This window comes from Muscardinus avellanarius (assembly GCF_963383645.1).
Source record: "Muscardinus avellanarius genome assembly, chromosome: 5".
NCBI lineage: Eukaryota > Metazoa > Chordata > Mammalia > Rodentia > Gliridae > Muscardinus > Muscardinus avellanarius.
The window spans coordinates 27,388,801-27,409,025 of NC_137790.1; the positions used below are offsets into that span (position 1 = coordinate 27,388,801).

The 20,225-nt window shown below is 42.6% G+C and overlaps 1 protein-coding gene across 4 annotated transcripts in view; it reads right to left on the reverse strand.

The window, feature by feature from the left end:
- Positions 1-10,481, reverse strand: part of CXADR (CXADR cell adhesion molecule) — a gene marked incomplete at both ends in the record, with an annotated part of 62,979 nt that extends 52,498 nt beyond the window's left edge. For all 4 annotated transcript variants that reach the window (XM_080696699.1, XM_080696698.1, XM_080696701.1 and 1 more), the window contains one exon: positions 10,439-10,481. In XM_080696699.1, the coding sequence (XP_080552825.1) occupies positions 10,439-10,481 (43 nt within the window). The remainder of the gene's footprint in view (positions 1-10,438) is intronic.
- Between the last annotated feature and the right edge of the window lie 9,744 nt (positions 10,482-20,225).

Below are 20,225 nucleotides of genomic sequence, written 5' to 3' on the forward strand. Positions count from 1 at the left end.
TTGCATTATGGGTAAGGCAGACTAGTTGTCATGGCAACTATTTTCCTCACCTTCATAGAACAGTTAAGTATCATTCTATTTTAGGAAATCTTCCTTTGCCTCCTTGCCATAAAAACCTCAGCTCACTTCTCTTCCTTTTTAATTAACATAGGCAGAAAAAAGTAACATTTTGCCCCCCTCAAAAATACCACTCAGATAAAATTAATCTTATCAAGATGAAATCTCAGAAAATAATAAAACCTAAGAAACAGCAAAATGAGTAAATAATATGTCTCCTTATGGAAAATCCTGAAGTCGGTAAACAAATGATTACTTACAGTTTAAAAAATAAAGCATCCCTATTGTGAACATGTATGCTTAAGTTCATTGCTTCAATTTCTTTTTAACATGCCAAAGACAATTCAAATTTTCTCAACAATCATTACCAGGGGCCACTATATCCTGCTTATTTTGCACCTTTCCAAAATGCATTTATTTCCCTTGTGGCCAAGTTAAAATATCATCTCTATTCATATATTTATTTTTTCTCCCTCATATTTAAAATGTGAATGCTCTATAACTATTAAGTAAGGGCAGCTAGTACAACTCTGTGCATGTGTAACAAATCCTCTGATGATTGTAAGAAACAAGAGCCTGGTGTGGTGGCGCACACTTGTAATCCCAGTTTGGGAGGCTAAGACTAGAGGATCGTGGTTCGTGGACAGCCTCAGCTACTTAGTGAGGCCCTCTGCAACTCAGTGAGACCCTGTTTCAAAATAAAGAATAAAAAAACAGGGCGAGTGGTGTAGCTTGGAGGTAGAATGCCCCTGGGTTCCATCCCCAGTACTGCAAAAAAAAAAGAAAGAAAGAGAAAAAGAAAAAGAAACAAGAGCATTTAATTAGTTCACTGGTAACAGGAAATACTATGTGATATAAATCATTATTTGATATAAATCATTATTTTAGAGGTAAAATCTAATTACAATTTCAAAGGCAATTTCTATTTGACAAAACTGTTTTGATAGCACATTACACTCCTGATTTTGGGGGTCAAGTGTTCTAGGAATAAATATAATAGAACTAAACTCTAAGTTCTAGACCTACTAGAAAGGTAGAGACTACAAGCTGAAGAAAAATTATCTCAGTGTTTTAAAGTTAACTACATATGGAAAAATATGTTCAAATTAATTTTACCTTTTCCTTCTGGCTTTTAATGTGATTACTAGAAAATGTTACATTAATATGTGCCTTGCATTACATTTCTATGGGACAGCACTGCTTCAGGCTACTGCCACATGTTGGTCTTAGACCTTGGCTTTAGGACCTGACTCCTATCAATGAGAATTTTAATGTATGTCCTTTCTGCCCCAAGGTTGATAAGAGAGTGGCTTCAAATGAAATGTGTGAAAATGTGTTTGAGAAATAAGGTATGTTCACTTCTCTAGGTCAGTTTGAAGAGTTCATTCTAGAAGTATGGGACCTGATATTGTACACACTAGTCCATTAGAGAAACCTCTCTTGGAAACTGTCTAGTGTTCAAGAGTTCAAAACAATTCTTCACTTGTGAAGGTCGAAGAGGGTTAGTGATGGTGGCTCTAAAGATTTAATAAACATAAGGCTCAGTGAATCTGGTTGACTACCTAAATGTCCCTTAGTATTCCTTGAGAGAACTTTATCTGAGCAGCCAAAGCATCCTATATTGGATAAACTTGTAAGAGTCCTGTGTAAACTCAACCTACACCACAGAGAAGATGCAAAAGTAAGCACAGCATGAGTTACGCTGTTTCTTCATGGAGTCTAAACATACTTTTATTTCTTAGAAGTAAATGAAATCAAAATCACTCTCAATCCACTTGCAAATTCTCTTGAAAGCTGGCATTTTCTCATTACATATTAGCTAATTTAACTTAATCCTTTTTCTTACCAAATACCAAAGCCCACTGAACCATGCCACTGATCTCATACCTACCCTAAAAATAGACTGAATTTCCCTCTCTTTTCCTACCTTCCCTTTTTTCAACAGAACAGGAAACAAGTCTTCTTCCACAAGCATGCTGCCAATTAACATAAAATGCAAATAGTGCTCACTCAAGTTAAGACCTAATCTGCCTAACTCCTTAGTCTAAAGCAGAACGAGTAAGGTGAGAGAAGAAAGGCTACAGAAAAGTGGAAAATCCCAGAAGAAATAAAACCTTACCAGATCATCCTCCTTAGAATGCTAATTCCACCATCATGTTGCCACTTACTAAAGAAACCCTTTTAACTTTTAAAAGATTTACAGAGAAATAGGAATAATACATCCCCAAAAGCCAGGCCTGGGAGGCTGAGACAGAAGGATCACAGATGCGAGGCCAGCATTCAATAATTTAGCAAGACCCTGTTTCCAAATAAAAAGGGTTGGAGTGTAGCCTGGAGGTAGACCTCCCTTAGGTTCAATCCTTAGTACCATACAGGCATATAAACTGAAGAGAGCCCCAAAATGCCACCAAACCAAACCGTGTGCTCTGTTACAGCTTCCTGAATGGATCACTTCACCAAGACAAGCTGACTTCCCTCCACACTCTTCATACCCTGTCATTTGTTTTCAGCACCAATGAAGAAAATACATAGAAAAAGCAGGAAACCACAGCTGGAAAAGGTTACACCTGCTGACATTCCACTTCCTCATTCTATAGAAACAATCTAAATCCAACATCTAGCAACTATTACTCTAGATTATGAAATTTGTTCTCTTTAAAAATACAAGACAAGCTGGTGTGTTGGCGCATGCCTAATAATCCCAGTATTTGGGAGGCCGAGACAGAGGACTGATGCTGGAAGCCAGTGTCAGCAACTTAGTGAGACCCTGCTTCCAAATGAACAAAATAAAATAGGGCTGAGAATGTAGCTCAGAGAGAGAACGTTCCTGGATTCAATCCCCAGGACCACAAAACAAACACAAATACAAGATAGGTGAACGTAAGATAAAGCTCTAAGGTCATTTTATCCCCATTTATTAAATGGGCTTACTGTGTCATATGCAGGAGATGAAGGAAATAATCTTTGCCCTCATGAAATGCAGGAAGTGATTACAATAAAGGCATGCTTGATAAGTGTTAGAACATGCTGCAGTAATGAGATACACTGGAGAATAGGGAAATGTTCACTCCATCAGAGGCCAACTCTGAAGATGTTCCAGCAAGCCTAAGAGACATTGGTATAACCTAGATTACGGGTAGAGGCTGGAGGAGCACCAGCATCTTAAAACTGGATGTGCGCAGGTAGGAGAGTAAGAAGAGTCAAGTCATATACCCTCACATTTCTGCCTGGACATTCTGGTGACTGAAAATGCCCTGTAGTGTGAGAAGGAACCCTGAATAAACAGGTCCTGCTGGAGATGCCTGTGGGAAGTCTAAGCAGAGATGTCAGATGGGTGGTTTGATATTCTAAAAGCTGGGGACAGAGAAACTAGAAATTCTATCAGCACAAAGGTGGCAAGTGAAACCACAAACGGATGAATCTCAGCATTTACAAGAAAAAAACTGAGCACACACATGAAAATGAAGAATGGAGAGAGACCGTACAGCAGAGCTCTTCATGCTGACAGGCTAAAGGGGCTGAAGGTGTGCTGTGCCCACTGGGTAAGAGCAGTCTACAGCAATAGCAGATTCACAGCGCTAGAGGGGGCGAAAGTCAGATTTCAACACAAGAATTACTGACATGAAGGAAAATAATGGAGTTTTGGTAAATGCAGGCAACCCCTTCAAGAAATCTTAAGAGAGGAAAGACAGGGCAGTGTTGAATGAGGACTACTGACTGAAGGGATATAGGGAGGGATAAATAAGCTTAAAGTTGATGGGACAGGGGACAGTGGAAATGACATCGTAGAGAAGCAAACATTCAGAAACTAATCTGACAGAGGAATGCGGTGCTCCAGGGAAGAATGAGGAGTGAGCAAGGCTCTCGGTCTAGACGAGGAAAGCTAGGAGGCCTTATCTGTGGGTTTCTCCTTTCACCTGCAGGGTAAACTATTGCCCTCTGGCATAAAGGCCTCACGGTCAAACCACATGCAAGTGCAAAGTACAGTTGCACTCTTCTCTAACAGGATGCCCATGAGACCTATCAAGATCCAGCTTTCCACTCTCCACTACAGAAACTGCCCTCCCTGTGCAATGGAAAGCTTCCGGAACTGGCCTCATTTCTCCAGCAGTCCCTAGGACGCCCTCGCCCTGTGGTTCTCCCACATCCTCTCTCACCCACGTCTTGCTGCCATGTTATCTTCTGCTTTTTTAGAGGTCAATGTCTTATCACCTCCCATTTCGCTTTCTTTTCTAGTCCTACCCGCATGTACGTGTCCGTGTTAGCTGCACACAGGTGATACCAATCAACAGTGGTTTCCCAATTCTGCACTGTCAATCTTCCCTTCTCTCCCAAGGCCTAGTCCTTTTTATTTATTTATTTATTTTATTGCGGGTCTGGGGGTGGAACCCAGGGGCATTCGACTTCCGAGCTACACCCTGTGCCCTATTTTTTATTCTTTATTTGAAACAGGGTCTAACTGAGTTGCAGAGGGCCTCACTAAGTAGCTGAGGCTGTCTGTGAACTGCGATCCTCAGGTCTCAGCCTCCCGAATGCTGGGATTACAAGCGTGCGCCACCACGCCTGGCTGGCCTAGTCTTTTTTAAATCTTCCTACCAGATATGTATGTATGTGTATATGTATATGTGTATTTACTTCCCATCTTCTCAAGCACCTCAAAACTACCCATCCAAACCTAAGTTCACTGTTTTCTCCTTAAGACATTTTTTTCTTTTATTTATTGCATTTATTTATGACATCACCAGACAGTCGAGTCAGAAATCTTATTGCTTTTCAACTTTCTTCTTGCCACTTACCCCAGCAATCACACGTCACATTCCACTTCCCCAGAAAAGCTTTCAAAAGCCAGGTGTGGTGGCGCACGCTTATAATCCCAGCACTCGGGAGGCTGAGGCCTGGAGGATCACGGTTCACGGACAGCCTCAGCTACTTAGTGAGGCCCTCTGCAACTCAGTGAGACCCGATTTCAAAAAATAAAGAATATAAAATTAGGGCAGGGGGTGTAGCTCGGAGGTCAAATGCCCCTGGGTTCCATCCCCAGACACACACACACACACACACACACACACACACACACACACAAAGAAAAGAAAAGAAAAGAAAAGAAAAGAAAAGCTTTAAAAAAAAAGGGGGGGAGGTAGGGAGCCAAGCATGATGATGGTACATACTTGTAATCCCAGTGCTTAGGAGGCTGAGACAGGAGGACAGCAGGTTCACAGCCAGCCTCAGCAACTTGTGAGGCACCCCACAATTTAGTGAGACCCTATTTCAAAATAAGGAATAAAACAGGGCTAGGGGTTTAGGTCCGAGGTATAATGCCCCTGGGTTCACTCTCCAGCACCAAAAAAAAAAAAAAAAGCCAGCCTTGCTCTGCTGTGTTCCTAGAAAACCGCCTTATGTCCTGGGCATCCCAAATGGACTCCTGTTAGAGCTAGTGGCTCTACCTGCCTCCAGAAATGCTTTTTTTTTTTTGGGGGGGGGGGGTAGTACTGGGGATGGAACTCAGGGACATTCAACCTCCAAGCTACATCCCCAGCTCTTTTATCCTTTATTTTGAAAGGGGATCTCACTGAGCTGCAGAGGTCCTCACTAAGTAGCTGAGGCTGTCCAAAAATTGCAATCATCCTGTCTCAGCCTCCCCAATACTGGGATTAATAGGATTACAAGTGTACGCCACCACGCCCAGTTGAACTGCTTTTTAAAGAGAGTAAACCTCAGTGCATAACCTCACTTCTTCCATACCTGCAGCTTCTTAGCCATGGAGTAGGTAGGGGACGTAGCTTGACGGACTGATCATCTGCAAGGAAACTCTAGGCACATAGCGTTTAGATCTTTGCCCACATGAAATGAGGTCAGAAATGACATCATGTGAACCCTATTCAAATAAAAAAAATCTCAGACCCCACCCCAGGCATCCCTATAAGAGTGACTCAGATGCACACTAAAAGTCTGAGCAGTGTTGATTAGAAGCTTTACATGCAGTGAACTTCTCAACTCCCAAGACACATCATACCCTTTAGATCTCCATGCCTTTGTAAAAATGTGCCATCTAAGCCGGGCGTGGTGGCGCACGCTTGTAATCCCAACATTCGGGAGGCTGAGACCTGGAGGATCGCAGTTCACGGACAGCCTCAGCTACTTAGTGAGGCCCTCTGTAACTCAGTGAGACCCTGTTTCAAAATAAAGAATAAAAAATAGGGCAGGGGGTGTAGCTCAGAGGTCAAATGCCCCTGGGTTGCGTCCCCAGACCCGCAAAAAAAAATAAAAAAATAAAAAATAAATAAAAATGTGCCATCTACTAGGAAAGTTCTATCATACTGTTTGCAACTTACAATGTCATATACCATGTAGAGATGCCCACCACTGGGGATAGTACATCATAGGCCATAAATATCTAATTGACTGGGTCATCAATCAATTAACAGATGAGTTCATTTGGGAACCTGAGGTACTTAGTAGAAGCTGACTGTTGGGCAACTGTACAGTTGGAAATAGGAGCCCACAACCCAAAGAAGAGGGCTGAGCTAGAAATGTTCATTTTTTAAATTGATGCATCATGTGGTCATAAATTTTAATGGGGTACAAGATGGCAGAGGCACACATGCACACATCACTCATTTAGCCCTTCCCCATTTCCCACACCATTCCCTCCCCACTCCCTCCTTCTCGTGTTTGGCTTAGTGATTGATTTGTTTAGAAATATTTTTCATTTAGCAGCAACTACTTGCAGGTTACAGAGATAGATAGAGATGAGGTCACCCAGGTTTAAGATGGAGACTGAGAAGAGGGCCATGGGCCAAACCATGGGGAAGCTGACAGTTAAAGGGCCTATTATAGAAGCAGAGAAGGGCAGGTCAACGAGGTTGACCTGAGAAAAGAACCAAAATAGATGTCAAGCAGCTCCAAAGAGATACGGTCATTTGGCACATGAGTTATCATTATGGAAAGCAGGGGTATAAAACAGAACAATGAGGACAGATATAAAGCATTATGGAATCACTGTTATCACAATAATTAACATACGTGTTACTGCATACTTTTTGTGAAGACACTTAAAACCTACTTTCAGAATTTTTATCAGTACAATATATTATTAACTATCATAAGCATCTCGAGCAATAGATCTCTTAAACTTATTCCTCCCATCAAAAATATGATCCTTTGACAACATCTTCCTGAACTCCTCTATTGTATCCTTATTTTTTTTTTTTTTAGGTACTGGGGATGGAACCCAGGGGCATTCTACCTCTGAACTACACCCAGCCCTTTTATTTTGAAACAGGATCTCACTGAGTTGAAAAGGGCCTAAGTAGCTGAGGATGTCCTAGAATCATGATCCTCCCATCTCAGCCTCCCAAATGCTGGAATTAAAAGTGTGCTCCACCACGCCTGGCTTGTATCCTTGTTCTTGATACATAAAGTAATCAAAGTACATAGAGTACAATGGCTTAGCCACCATCAAATGGCCAACAAAGTGTTTGGGAGACCAGACCTTTTTTTTAGTTCTATTTATATTGAGCAGCCCATTACTTTAACAAACTTTCAGTAATGCTGATGCTTCGGGGCATGAGCCACATTCGTCTCCAACACCAGTCTAAGCCCTGAAGACTCTTAGAGTCCTAAGGGCACCTCAAAGTATTCAACTAAGATCATGAAATTAAGATGCTAATAAAAGCCTTCAAGCCAACAGCAGGTTCTTAATAGATGACAGGTGACCAGTGGCAAAAACTGGGGTGTCAATTAGGAATAATCAAAGAGGAAAGGTGGCAGTTTCAGAAGCATAATAGCATCGCGATAAGAGCGCTGACAACAGCAAATTCCCAACCTTGGCAAGTCAGGTTACATAACTACTCCATACCTCAGTTTCTCTACTTGTGCAACAGTAACAATTATAATAAACACCCTCAAGGGTTGCTTGATAAATTGAGTACAAGTAAAACCCTCCTTAGAAAAGTATCTGTCATTTAATAACTACTCACATGAGGGTTTAAAATTATCATGATTAAAATGGGAAGAAAAAAAAAAGCATATGACAGAAACACTGCAATTTTAGAGAGAGATACCCTTGCAAACACTGTCTACTAAAGTTGTTAAAAAAGAAAATGCTGCCGGGCGTGGTGGCGCACGCTTGTAATCCCCGCGCTTGGGAGGCGGAGACAGGAGGATGGCGCAGGTTCGAAGCCAGCCGTGCTGGCGTAAGAGACCCTGTTTCAAAAATATAAAATAGGTCTGGGAGTGTAGCCCGAAGGAAGAAGGGCTTCCAGGAACCCCAGTACCACCAAAACAAAACAAAACAAAACGAAAACGCATAGCATTTGGGAGGCTGAGACAGGAGGACCGCGGTTCATGGACAGCCTCAGCTACTGCTTACGCCCTTTGCAACTCAGTGAGACCCAGTTTCAAAATAAAAAATAAAACAATAGGGCTGGGGGTGTAGCTTGGAGGTAGAATGCCCCTGGGTTACATCCCTAGTACCACCAAAAAAAAAAAAAAAAAGCATATTATCACTATTGCTACTGCCACCATGCTACTGCTGCTTCTAAGAGTATGACTTGCTTCTAAATAGGGAATCAAAGCGTCCAAACTGCAACTCATTAAGAGTATACCAAAAAGCTCTTTAAAAATCTGTAGAGGCAAATCTAGAGAGACAGCAATCATTTTAGCACCGTAATTTTTAGTATGCAAGCCTTGTTTTGCCAATATAGAATTAAATCATGTTAACACTGAACTTGAGTTCAGACCAATGTATTTCTAAAATGGTCAGAACATATAAAGTAATACTAAAAAAACTATACATCAATTACATCGTTTCTGATTTGTTTCTTAAGCCGAAAAATTGGAAACAAAGTATTTGTTTTGTTTGACTGATGACATTACTTGTTTAATGCATGTTCATTGTAACCTAATTCATATTTTCTGAGCAGGATGACTATATTTTTATTAGAATATCTTTAATCGGGATTTTGCCTATGGCAGTGAAGCACTCCAGAAAACCAGATTAAATCTAATTATGTGAAGATTCCTCCCCCCCCCCCCAAAAAAAAATCCCTCTACATAGTTTATGCTCTTCCACTTTTCTGCTTTAGATGTGGTCTCAAACGTCTTTTCCTAGAGAACACAGATCTTGGGTTCTCAACTTCGATTTCAGTTTAGGCCTCAACGAAACAAAGGTGAGAATGTAAACTGGTTATGTGACCCTTCATCTTTTCTAGAAGATGTACTTTCGAAATTTCGGCCAAGCCTAAGTGATACGTATCCAAAAAAGGTGGAGGTGGGGCTATAGCCTCAGATCGAAGATTAGACTTGTTAATAGAATGTTGATCCCATGAGTAATGCTCACAGCTCTAGCGTCCAACAATAGAATTAACATTTCAACAGGAAGCAGAGAGCCATCCCCACAGACAGGGTCACCCGATCCTGCCGCTGAGCACTTAGCAAAAAAAGGGGGGGAAAAAGAACAAAAATCCTACGGAAAGCTTGTGCTTGAAGTGTGCCTCCTAGAGCCCCACCTAAGAATTATTTTTAAAACGAATTACTCGGTTGTAAGATGCTGCAAGTGCTTAGTCTGACAAGATCACTGGGTTAAAACACTTACATGTAAACAGATGTTTTCTTGTCAAAATATTTATGTCTTCTAATAGTCCACGCATATTTTAAATGCCTTTTTTCCCTCCCGGGGGGGGGGTAAAGGTGCAACCGAAAAACGGGCTTGGCGAATGTTTTAGGCACTGCCCTGTACAAGTTACCCACATCTGATCTTTAAAACGAACCCAGTCATTACAAACTCTAACCGGGGCTTACTAAATTCTCCCTTGCACTTTGCCCTGGGACCGCAGAAATCGATTCTGCATTTTTGCAGTCGCCACCTGCTTTTGATTTCCCACGGTCGGCTTCACGATCCCCCCCACCCTCGGGTCGGAGCCGGCCTCTTCTACGAAGAATCTCCAGGCTGGCGTTCGTTCCGCGCCTCTTTCCTAGAGGTAGCCTGGACCACTCCATTGAATAATGGGCTTTGTAATTCAGCCTCCCGGGCTTGGACCACTCGACACCTCAAAACTCGGCGCCCAGAGCTGGGGAACCGGGCGACGCCGGACCCGCACGGCACCGGGGCTCACGCGGGCGCGGGCAAGGGCAAATAATGCCAGGCGTCCGGGGCCGGGCGTGCTCCGGAGCCCGGGAGGCGCCGCGCCCGAGCCCCCCAGCCTCCCCGGCCCGACGCCCCGTCCCTCCTGTGGCCGCCCACCCTGCAAAGCTCGGGGTGCAGGGAGCCCACCCGCCGCCGCCCCGCGGACCGCGCCGCCCCCTCCCCCACGCCCATTGTTCCCGGGTGGCCGCGGGCTGCGGGCGCCCCCGGGCCGCGCACCGAGCGGCGCCCACTCACCCGCGACTCCGCACAGGAGCACGAAGCGCAGCAGGAGCGCCATGGTGCGGCCCGGCCCGGGCGGCGGCTGCAGGTACGCGGCTCGGGCTCGGCTCCGGTCTCCCGCGCCTCGCGCGCTCCCGTCTGGCTCGCGGCGGCGCCCGCACCTCGGCACCCGCGCCGGCTCCCGCCCCCGCTCGGCAGGTGAACCCGCGTCACTTCCGGCCGCAGCGCCCGCCGCGTGGGGTTGCCACGGCAACCGCGCTCCTCGCGCCTCGCGCCGCCGCCCGGAGGGGATCCCTCGGGTCCCGCATTGCGGGCGGCCGCTGCGCCCCTGCCCCAGTCGGCGGGTTGCGGTCCCCAAAGGCAACCCGGAGTCCCAGCTTTCCTCCCTGCGGTTCGATCCGTGTTGGTGCACTCGGATCGCGCCCGGGAGTCTGCAGCCACGCCCTCCCGTAGGGCGCCGGGCGCCACTGAGCTCGCCCGCCTCTCTCCAAACCTAAGGGGTCTAACGCCGTCGGCCCGCGGGCACCCACCCAACTCGCCCCCCTGCGCAGGGAGGGCTGCTGGCCTCCAGCCTTCAGCCCCACCTTCTGGGATTTGCTGCAGGAAAGCAGGCTGGGCCGCCCCTGGCATTGGTTGTCTTGTCTTTGATAAGGGTGGGGAGGCTTTTCTCCTGGTTCCAGTAATGACTAAACCTGTAAACTGGGGAATACCCGATTTCCTCTTCATTGCAGGTTATTCTAGCCCCGGACGATAAGGACTAGGAAGCTTTAAAAGCGAGGCTGAGAGGACGCAGTTAAAGTCCTTACATAGGGTGGGGTCTGGAAGCTTCAGGGAATTAGGGATAGTTAAATCTCCTCAACCCTGCAGTGTGGACTTGGTCTCCTGATATCCTCCACACTCGTTCTAAGTCATTTTGCTGCTTGTTTCTGATTGCTCTTACCAGATAGCGTTCATTTACAACTGCAGACAGACTGGGTTGTAAAACCCCTCTATATCAGGAGTGAAGTTAGAATAAAGAAGCAGTGTTGAGCCCCCATGGGCATGAGCCCCCTTGAGGTTGGCACGCTATTTAGAAGTGGCACCTATCTTGGAGGATTGAAAAAAAAATTAGATGAGATAATGCATAAAAAATGAGTGTGCCAGGCACGTAGTAAGTACTCAGTAAGTGGAAGCTAATCAAAATAATGTTGGGAAATTCTTCGTATTTATTGGACCAGAAAGGAGAAAGAGCAGAGAAAATAAATTAGTTATCAGGAAGACCAAAACTGCCCAACAGCTATTCATCCCAGTGGTTGAACCCAGTGTGCTCATTAAGATGAAGTGAAAGCGGACTCTGGTGGCGCTCGTGTGGAATCCCAGTACTTGGAAGAGTGAGAGGGGTGGGTCGCAGGTTCAGTACCAGCCTCAGCAATTTAGCAAGAATCTCAGCAACCTAACAAGACCCTTTTTTTTTTTTTTTTTTTTTTTTTTTGGTGGTGGTACTGGGGTTCCTGGAAGCCCTTCTACCTCCGGGCTACACTCCCAGACCTATTTTATATTTTTTTTTTATTTGGAAACAGGGTCTCTTAAGCCAGCATGGCTGGCTCCGAACCAGCGCGATCCTCCTGTCTCTGCCTGCCTCCCAAGCGCGGAAATTACAAGACTGCGCCACAAGACCCTATTTCAAAACATAAAATTTTAAAAAGGGTTGGGGATATAGCTCAGGATGTCTCTGAGTTCAATACCCAACAGCGCGCACGCACGCGCACACACACACTCACACACAATGAAGGAACTTCTTAAAATATTCTACCAATGCCTGAGTCTCACACTAGCAAATTTAACTTAATTTGAGTGGAATCCTGGCTTGTCCTAAAAGGTGTCCAAGTATAGATGTAAGACAACATGAATAATGGCTAGGGGCTTTCTATTAATTGAGGAAATAGAAATGCTACTGGATTTATTGAAGATATATAATATTTGACATCTAAAGGCTTACTAATCACGTTATAGTTGTAAGGATGCTGTGAAAAACATCCCCCTCCCTTTATAGAATTAAGTTAGGAAAATCCCTCTCCCCTTATAGAATTAAGATATTAGGATATAGAGTTAAGATATAGAATTAAGTTGGAGTAATGTTAGTAATGTTAAGAGTTGTTTTTGAGAATTAAGATGTTTGGATTTAGAATTTAGTTAGAATAAACTTGTAAGTTCCTGCTTCTAATAACTGCCTGCTCAAGTTCTGGCTTCTGTAAAACTGCTTGCTTTAATTTACTTTAATGCTAAAAGTTGTTTTAATCTAAAAACCTGGTTTGCTGTTAGAAATTGTCTTAAGGTTAGACTTGTCTTTTTAAAAAAATTCTTGTTTTGATGTTAGGAGTTGTTTCTTTAAAGTTTGAAATATTTTTTTGCCGGGCGTGGTGGCGCACGCTTGTAATCCCCGTGCTTGGGAGGCAGAAACAGGAGGATCGCGCAGGTTCGAAGCTAGCCCCGCGCGCTGGCTTAGGAGACCCTGTTTCCAAATAAAAATGTAAAAATAGGTCTGGGAGTGTAGCCCGGAGGTAGAAGGGCTTCCAGGAACCCCAGTACCACCAAAAAAAAAAAAAAAAGAAAAAGAAATATTTTTAAAATATTATAAAGAATATTATAAAGTGGTTTAGAGAGTAAAGCTATTTTTCTTGGAAGTGAGTTCTAAGCCCGCCACAGTCTTATCTATAAGAAAACACCTGGCCCTCATGGGCGGAGCTAAAGGTTACCATAGTAACCAAGCCTAAGAGAGAGAGACATGCCTTGGCGGGTGGTGATGTAGAAAGGCTGTCCTGTGAAACCATTTGCTGTGATTCAAGTGTGTGTGTGTTTGCTTTTAAAATCATTGGTTGTACTTGTTTACCTTCTTACTTGATTGGTTGTATCCTAATTTTGGCGGGCCTAGACATGTGTAACCACTCCCTTCTGGTGCTATAAATTTGGACCCTGGAGTGAGCTCTGGGTCGGCTCTGACCACATCCTTCTGTCAGTAAGGCTGAACTTTGGCTTGACCAGGGCACTCCCTGGTAGTCATTCGGACAGTTCCTTTAACAACAGTCAGGCTTGTGAAAGAGTTCCGACCACTGGCTTGCCAGTAAGAGCTGCAGCACAATAAACCCTGAGTGTGATTTACATCCTTGGAGAGTTCTTCGTTATTTGGGTAAGGGGGCGACTCTCGGACCCTAACAATAGCCAAGGTCTGGAATATCCCCAGAAGGCTCTTGTGTCCAAGGCTCAGGCCCCAGCTGGGGATACTGTAAGTGACAACTTCAGTAGGTGGGACCCTATAGGTCACTAAGGGGGCTTTGAAGGTACATCTGGTACCCAACCTCTGTCCTCACCCTATCCCTTCTCTCTCCGTTTCCCAGCCCATGTGAGGTGAGGTGAGCATCGCTGTCCTGCCTTACCACCAGCCCAAAGTGATGAAGGCAAAGGGATCATACACTCAACACGCTGAAGTCATGAGCCAAAATGATCTTTTCATCTTTTTTATTTTTCAAGTGGTGGTGGTAGATAATACTGGGGGTTGAACCTGGGGACATTCTACCTCTGAGCTACACCCCCAGCCCTATTTTATTTTGAAACAGGGTCTCACTAAACTTCAAAGAGCCTTGCTAAGTTCTTGAGGCTGGCTGGCAAACCTCCTTTCTCAGCCTCCCAAGTACTGGGATTATAAGCATGGGCCACCATACCCACCTAGATATATCTTTGAGAATATAAATGTATGTAGTGGGGAGGGTAGTAGGGATTGAATCCAGAAGCATTCTACCTCTGAGATATACCCCCAGCCCTTTTTATTTTTTTCTTTTAATCAATGATCCCTCGGCCTCCATCACTTTGGGCTGGTGGTGAGGCAGGACAGTGATGCTTATCTCACATGGGTCCCAATAGGTTGCTGAGCGTCTTGCTAAATTGCTGCATCTGATTTCAAATCTGTGATACTCTTGTCTCAGGCTACCAAGTACTGGGATCATAGAAGGTATGCCACCATCCCCAGCAAGAATATACCCCCCCCCCCAGTACTGGGGATTGAATTCAGGGACATTATACCTTCACGCTACACCCCCAGCCCTATTTTTTATTCTTTATTTAAAACAAGGTCTCTCTAAGTTTTGGAGGGCCTCACTAAGTAGCCAATACTGGCCACAAGTCACAAATCTATGGTCCTGCTGTCTCAACCTTCCAAGAATTGGGATTACAATCCCACTGCACAAAGCTCCAAGAATATACTTTTTTAAATGTAAATTTTATAAAGTGAAGGTTTTTCATCTTTAGATTACTGAATGCAAATTTTTAAAGGTATATCATTCTGAGATATAAGTAATCATAACAGGAGAAGTTTGTCTTATTTAAGAACTTGTCTGAAAGGTTATAAGAAGTTGTTCTTAGACTTTGGGTTGTGACTAATATTTCATATAAACCACACCTAAAATTATGCATTTTGGTGAAACTTATTGGTGGCACCTAAAAATAGCTTCGTGACTTTTGTTGGCTTGGAAATTATGTCTTCTGGAAGTTGTAATAAGATAATCTCATTAATTCTGGAACATTCACACTAGTCGTTATCTTGCATGCTCCATCCATGCTAGCAGAGAGTACACAATCATTAACTGAATTATCCTATCTTAGTAAAGCACCAAGCACTCCATATTGTATAGCCTCTAAACCAGCAGAAAGGTGATTCCAGGTCCAGCACGCAGGTAGTAATTAGAGACATACACTGCAGTTAATAAAGCAAGCATCCTTACGCACATTTCTCAGCAGTCATGTATCTGTCAACACACCCACAGGTGATTAAAACTCTACAAGCACATTCAAAGGTTAACTTATACTTAAGGATTAAAGGATTTTCATGTCTCCCCAACCTAGAGTATGAAGGCATATGAGGGCAGAAATTCTGTCATACACATCACTGCTGATTTCCATATTTTCTGGAAAATAATAATACTATTCTTAATGAGGAATAGAGGTTTCTCGCTAACATATTGTATTCACAATCCTAAGAACATTGGTTTCATGGACTAATACCATCCAAAAGCTATGTATTTATCTCAAGCATGAATTTATAAATATATACATTTTTAGTTTTATACCATTTATATAATATTTACAAATTAGTCCCAATAGATTTCTAAAGCTAGATTCCAACATGAATGCAGAAAAATGATATACAGAACAAAATCAAGGATTTATTTATGGCCTTTAAAAATTCTTATTAAAAATATTGTTTCATTTAATTATTTTCTTCTTTGTTTTGGTCTCTATCATTTCATACTAGTTTCCTTCATTTTCTGATAATCCATAGCTTTCTGTTTAACAGTTAAAATAGGGTAGAAAAAAATAAGTATTCTAAAAGTTCACTTGGGTTTGTAGGCAGTATTTTCTATTGTGGCTTCAGACTAGGTCATTTTGGGAGGGACTCCAAAATGATTACTTTCTGAAAAGACCACTAATCTCCAATCTCCAGCACTTACATGTAAACACAGGCACCCAGTTTTCTGGAAAGACGTCTGAGAAAGGACTGGTACAGTTTAAGTCGCTGTATATGAGCTTTCATTTACTTCTCTATTCAACTTGGTACCACCACCCGCCCCTGCCTCCCGCTTAATGTCCTTTGGTCCAAAGACCGACTGCATGCCTGCCTGCCTGCCTGCCTGCGGTGGTGTTGGGGTTTGAACCCAGCTCCTTGTTCATGGTAGGCAGAATTTTTACCACTGAGCTACATCCCCATCCCTAAGATCTCCCTTTTTCTCACTCCATAGAATAAACTCTCCCCAGTCTCATGACAAGAGTGCACAAGGGATAGAGAAGGAATCTACATGTTTAACTTCTTTTTCCATTAGCTTTGAACCAATCCCCCTGGTTTTAGCCCCACCTCAGCCCACTCTCAGATATCCTGTTCTACCAAATCCTAATACTTGGAATGTTCATTTTGACCACTGCTGTCTTAGAATCATTTTTCTTGAGTGTGTTCAGTCCAGTAAACTCTCATCTATCTGCTTTCCAGGCCCCCAAATCTTAATATAATTTTTGTCCTGGTGTCTAGAGGCCTTTTGAAAAACTCCATTTATTGCATTTTTTTTTCCAGTGAGGGTTGTCAAACCTGGAGCCTCAAGCCTGCCAGGCAAGAGCTCTACTATCAAGCTACAATACAGTCCTGCATTCTACCTCTGAGCTACAGCCCCCAGCCCAATTTTATTTCTTTATTTTTCATTTTTTGCTTTGAAGCAGAGTTTCTCTATGTTGTTGAAAGTCTTATTATATTGCTGAGGCTGTCTTCCAACTTGCAGTCCTTTCTCAGCCTCCCAAGTAATGAGACTATGAACATGGGTCACCATGCCCAGCTTACTTACTGTGGTTTAAAGTGTTTGTGAGGAGTGGAGGTAAATCAATATGTTTTATTGTTTTTTTTACAGGCAGGTATTGGGGTTGAATCCAGGGTCATTTTACTTCTGAGTCACACCCTCAGCCCTATTTTATTTTTATTTTTATTTTTTTTGAAACAGGGTCTCCTTAAGTTGCTGATGCTGGCCTTACCTTAAATCTGCGATGCTTTGGTCTCATCCCCCCAAGTACTGGGATTGCAGATAAATCCCACCAAACCCAGCCTATGTTTTCTTTTTTCACATCCACTTGGTTTCTATTTTCTTGCTCATAATTCCAATTATATCTTCTATTTCTTTAGGCATAGTAAACATGAAATATATAATCTGTCCAATAATTATATCATCCGAAAGCTTTATGTGGCTTTTTGGTGTTTGCTCTTTATACAGATTCTTGCCCCCTTTTTTCCCTATGTGTTTTGTAATTTTTTTATTGAGTTTGTAGAACTTTATCTGTGTGAATTATTTCAGAGTTTTAAGTGGATTCATTGAGATAGGATTTGTATTGGCATCTGCCAAGATCCTAGGGGTACCGCTAACCCAGAAAATCTTAAAAAAAATTTTGGCAGGTTCTCACATTACACAGGAATGTAAATTTGGATCAGAAATAGTTGTGAAGAAGGGACAATAGGTATACATTCTTAAATAAGGATCATCATTCTCATCTCTTCTATAAGAGCCACATATATACATATTTTTTTCTTTTTTCTTGTTTTTCTCCCTGTAGAAACAGAGACTGAACCCAGGGCATTGTTTGAGCTATTTCCCCAGCCTTTTATTAAATTTTATTTTGAGACAGGGTCTCACTGATTTGCCCAAGCTGACCTTGAACTGAGCAATCCTCCTGTTTCAGCCTCCTGAGCAGCTGGGGTGATAGGTATGCACCACTATCCCAGCTTCTACAGACTTTTAAATGAAACAATCCTTTCCATATCTTATAGATCAGCTACACAGAGAAAGCAAATCACATTTTTCAAATGTATTTTTTAACTTAGCATGCTCTATTCTGTTTATTAAATTACTTTAAAAATATTGTATTTAGTTGGTTTAATGGGATTCTTTAGTCTCTATCTAGATAGACACTAGGGATATACTTAATTTCCTAAAAATTTCTAAAGGCAATTTTGAATGGTCATGTTCTGACTTTTGGGGACTTTTTTTTAGGTACTTTTACTTTTGCATGCCTTTCCAATTATAAAAAAAATTAAAAATTGTTGTTTACGACTAAAGCTACAGGTGCTAGACATGGCGGCACACACCTGTAATCCCAGTACTTGGGAAGTTAAATAGGAGGATTACAGGTTTGAGGGTACCCTCAGCAACATTGTAAGACTCAGCAACCTAGCAAGACCCTGTTTCAAAAACAAAAATTAAAAAGGGTTGGGGTCATAGGTCAGAGGCAGAATACCCCTGGGTTCATTTCCCAGTAAAACACACACACACACACACACACACACACACACACACACACACACACACTTAATTCAGGCTGGATCATATTTTTATTTCTTCTGATTTTAAAATAAATAAAAGCATTTTCGTAGGTGCTAAATGAGTTGGCTCTGAGCACAGCTTGTCTCTTCCTCTAACCCTAATGTAAATTGTTCTGGTGATGCCAATAATATTCAGTGTTTCCATTGAATGAATTAGAAAGAAGTGACCCCATAAATTTTTCCTCCATTCCTGTTTCTGTTTCATCTTTATGGTGTTGTCATTTTCTGTCCCTTTTATTTACTTTCTTTCTTATATATTAAATACTTCACAAAGTACCAAATTTGCCTTTTAACAAAGAAAGAGGTGAGAAGTTTACCTACATATAAAATTGTGTCTGTTACTTGTTTTATGTAATGTCTTTCTCATCTTCATGTTCGTAGTTTGTATTTGAGCTCAGAAGTGTTTTTGTTTTCTTCTTTGGATGAAAAAAAAGTAAGACTAGCAGTATGAACCAGGGTCTTATGTCTTCTTTCTAGGATTTTAGTCAGATTTTGCTCCATCCCATCGTAGGGATGGAACCTAGGACCTTGCACATGCTAGGCATGTGCTCTACTACTGAGCTATACCCCAGACCTACTTTTCAGGATTTTATAGTAAACTTGGTAGTGAACTTTAGAAAAAAAATTAAAAGAAAGAATTATAATGTCCTGTGTTTTTGACCTGCACACCCATAGGGCATTTTGTGACTAGATGATTTAATGTTTTTATAGCGCTCTGAGCACTCTAGATCAAAGATGCTTGGCTTACCTAGCATTAAACTCATTTAATTTATACCTAGATTATAAACTTAAATATTACAGAAGTGTCCAGAGCCTCAAATAGTTTACATTTTGCTGGCTTCTTTTTGGCTGGAGACTGCTTTCTGTCTGATAATAACAATGCTTTGCATTTATAGGCAGTAAAACATCTTTCATCCAAGGAGTTCAAAGAACTCGGCAATTATGACTCATTGTTCTTCAAATTATCACTACAAAACTGGAGGTGGTGTTAAGTATTGACCAGGCCTTTCAGGAGTCAAAGATGGAATTCAAAATAAGTCCCCACTGTGTGTGTGTGTGTGTGTGTGTGTGTGTGTGTGTGTGTGTGTGTTTTACAGGGGATTGAACCCAGAGGCATTACTTCTGAGCTATACTCCAGCCCTTTTCTTTTTTCCATTTTTGTTTTGAAACAGGGTCTCCTAGCCTAGACCTTACTAAGAATCTCACTAAGTTGCTAGGCTGGTGTTGAACCTGAGATCCTCCTATCTCAGCCTTCCAAGTACTGGGATTACAGGTGTGTGCCACCACACCTGACTCCCCTCTTTCTTTAATTATAGGTAGTCAGTAGCACACATTCCCTCCCCATACAGATATTCAAGGGTTTCAATTGCGTGTGCCACAGAGATAATCATTTTTAGCTCTAAAGAGCATCGCACCTACCTACTTTTCCAAGCCCATCTCCCGTGGTGACTGCAGCCACTCTACAGATACTGTTCCCTCTGTCCAGATACTTGACCTTCTTCGTGAATATCGCCTAGTCATCTTCTCCGTTTCAGATCATCTGTTCCTCTCCAAGAAGCACTTAGACTAATGTCCTCATTGACTCAGATTCCTGCATTATGGCTAAAGCATAGACGTGGGGCCACAGGCTGTTCAAGGGCAAGTTGCAGATTCTATGGGTGGAACTGTCTTGTTTGTAGTTTCAGGGTACTTCCTCTTCAAAACACCTGCCGCAGGTCCAATTTCATATTTGGATGTCTTCGTTATTTGGCTATTCATTAATGCCTGTCTCGCTTCTCCAACTGTGGGCTTTGTGAGGACAGGGAGCATGTCAGTTTAAGCATTTGGTGCTAAGTATGGGCTCAGAACATATTAGTTGAAGGAGTTCACTATCAGGAAAAGTGTTCTTTTAGAATTTGAATACAAACCGTGAGTGGTGGC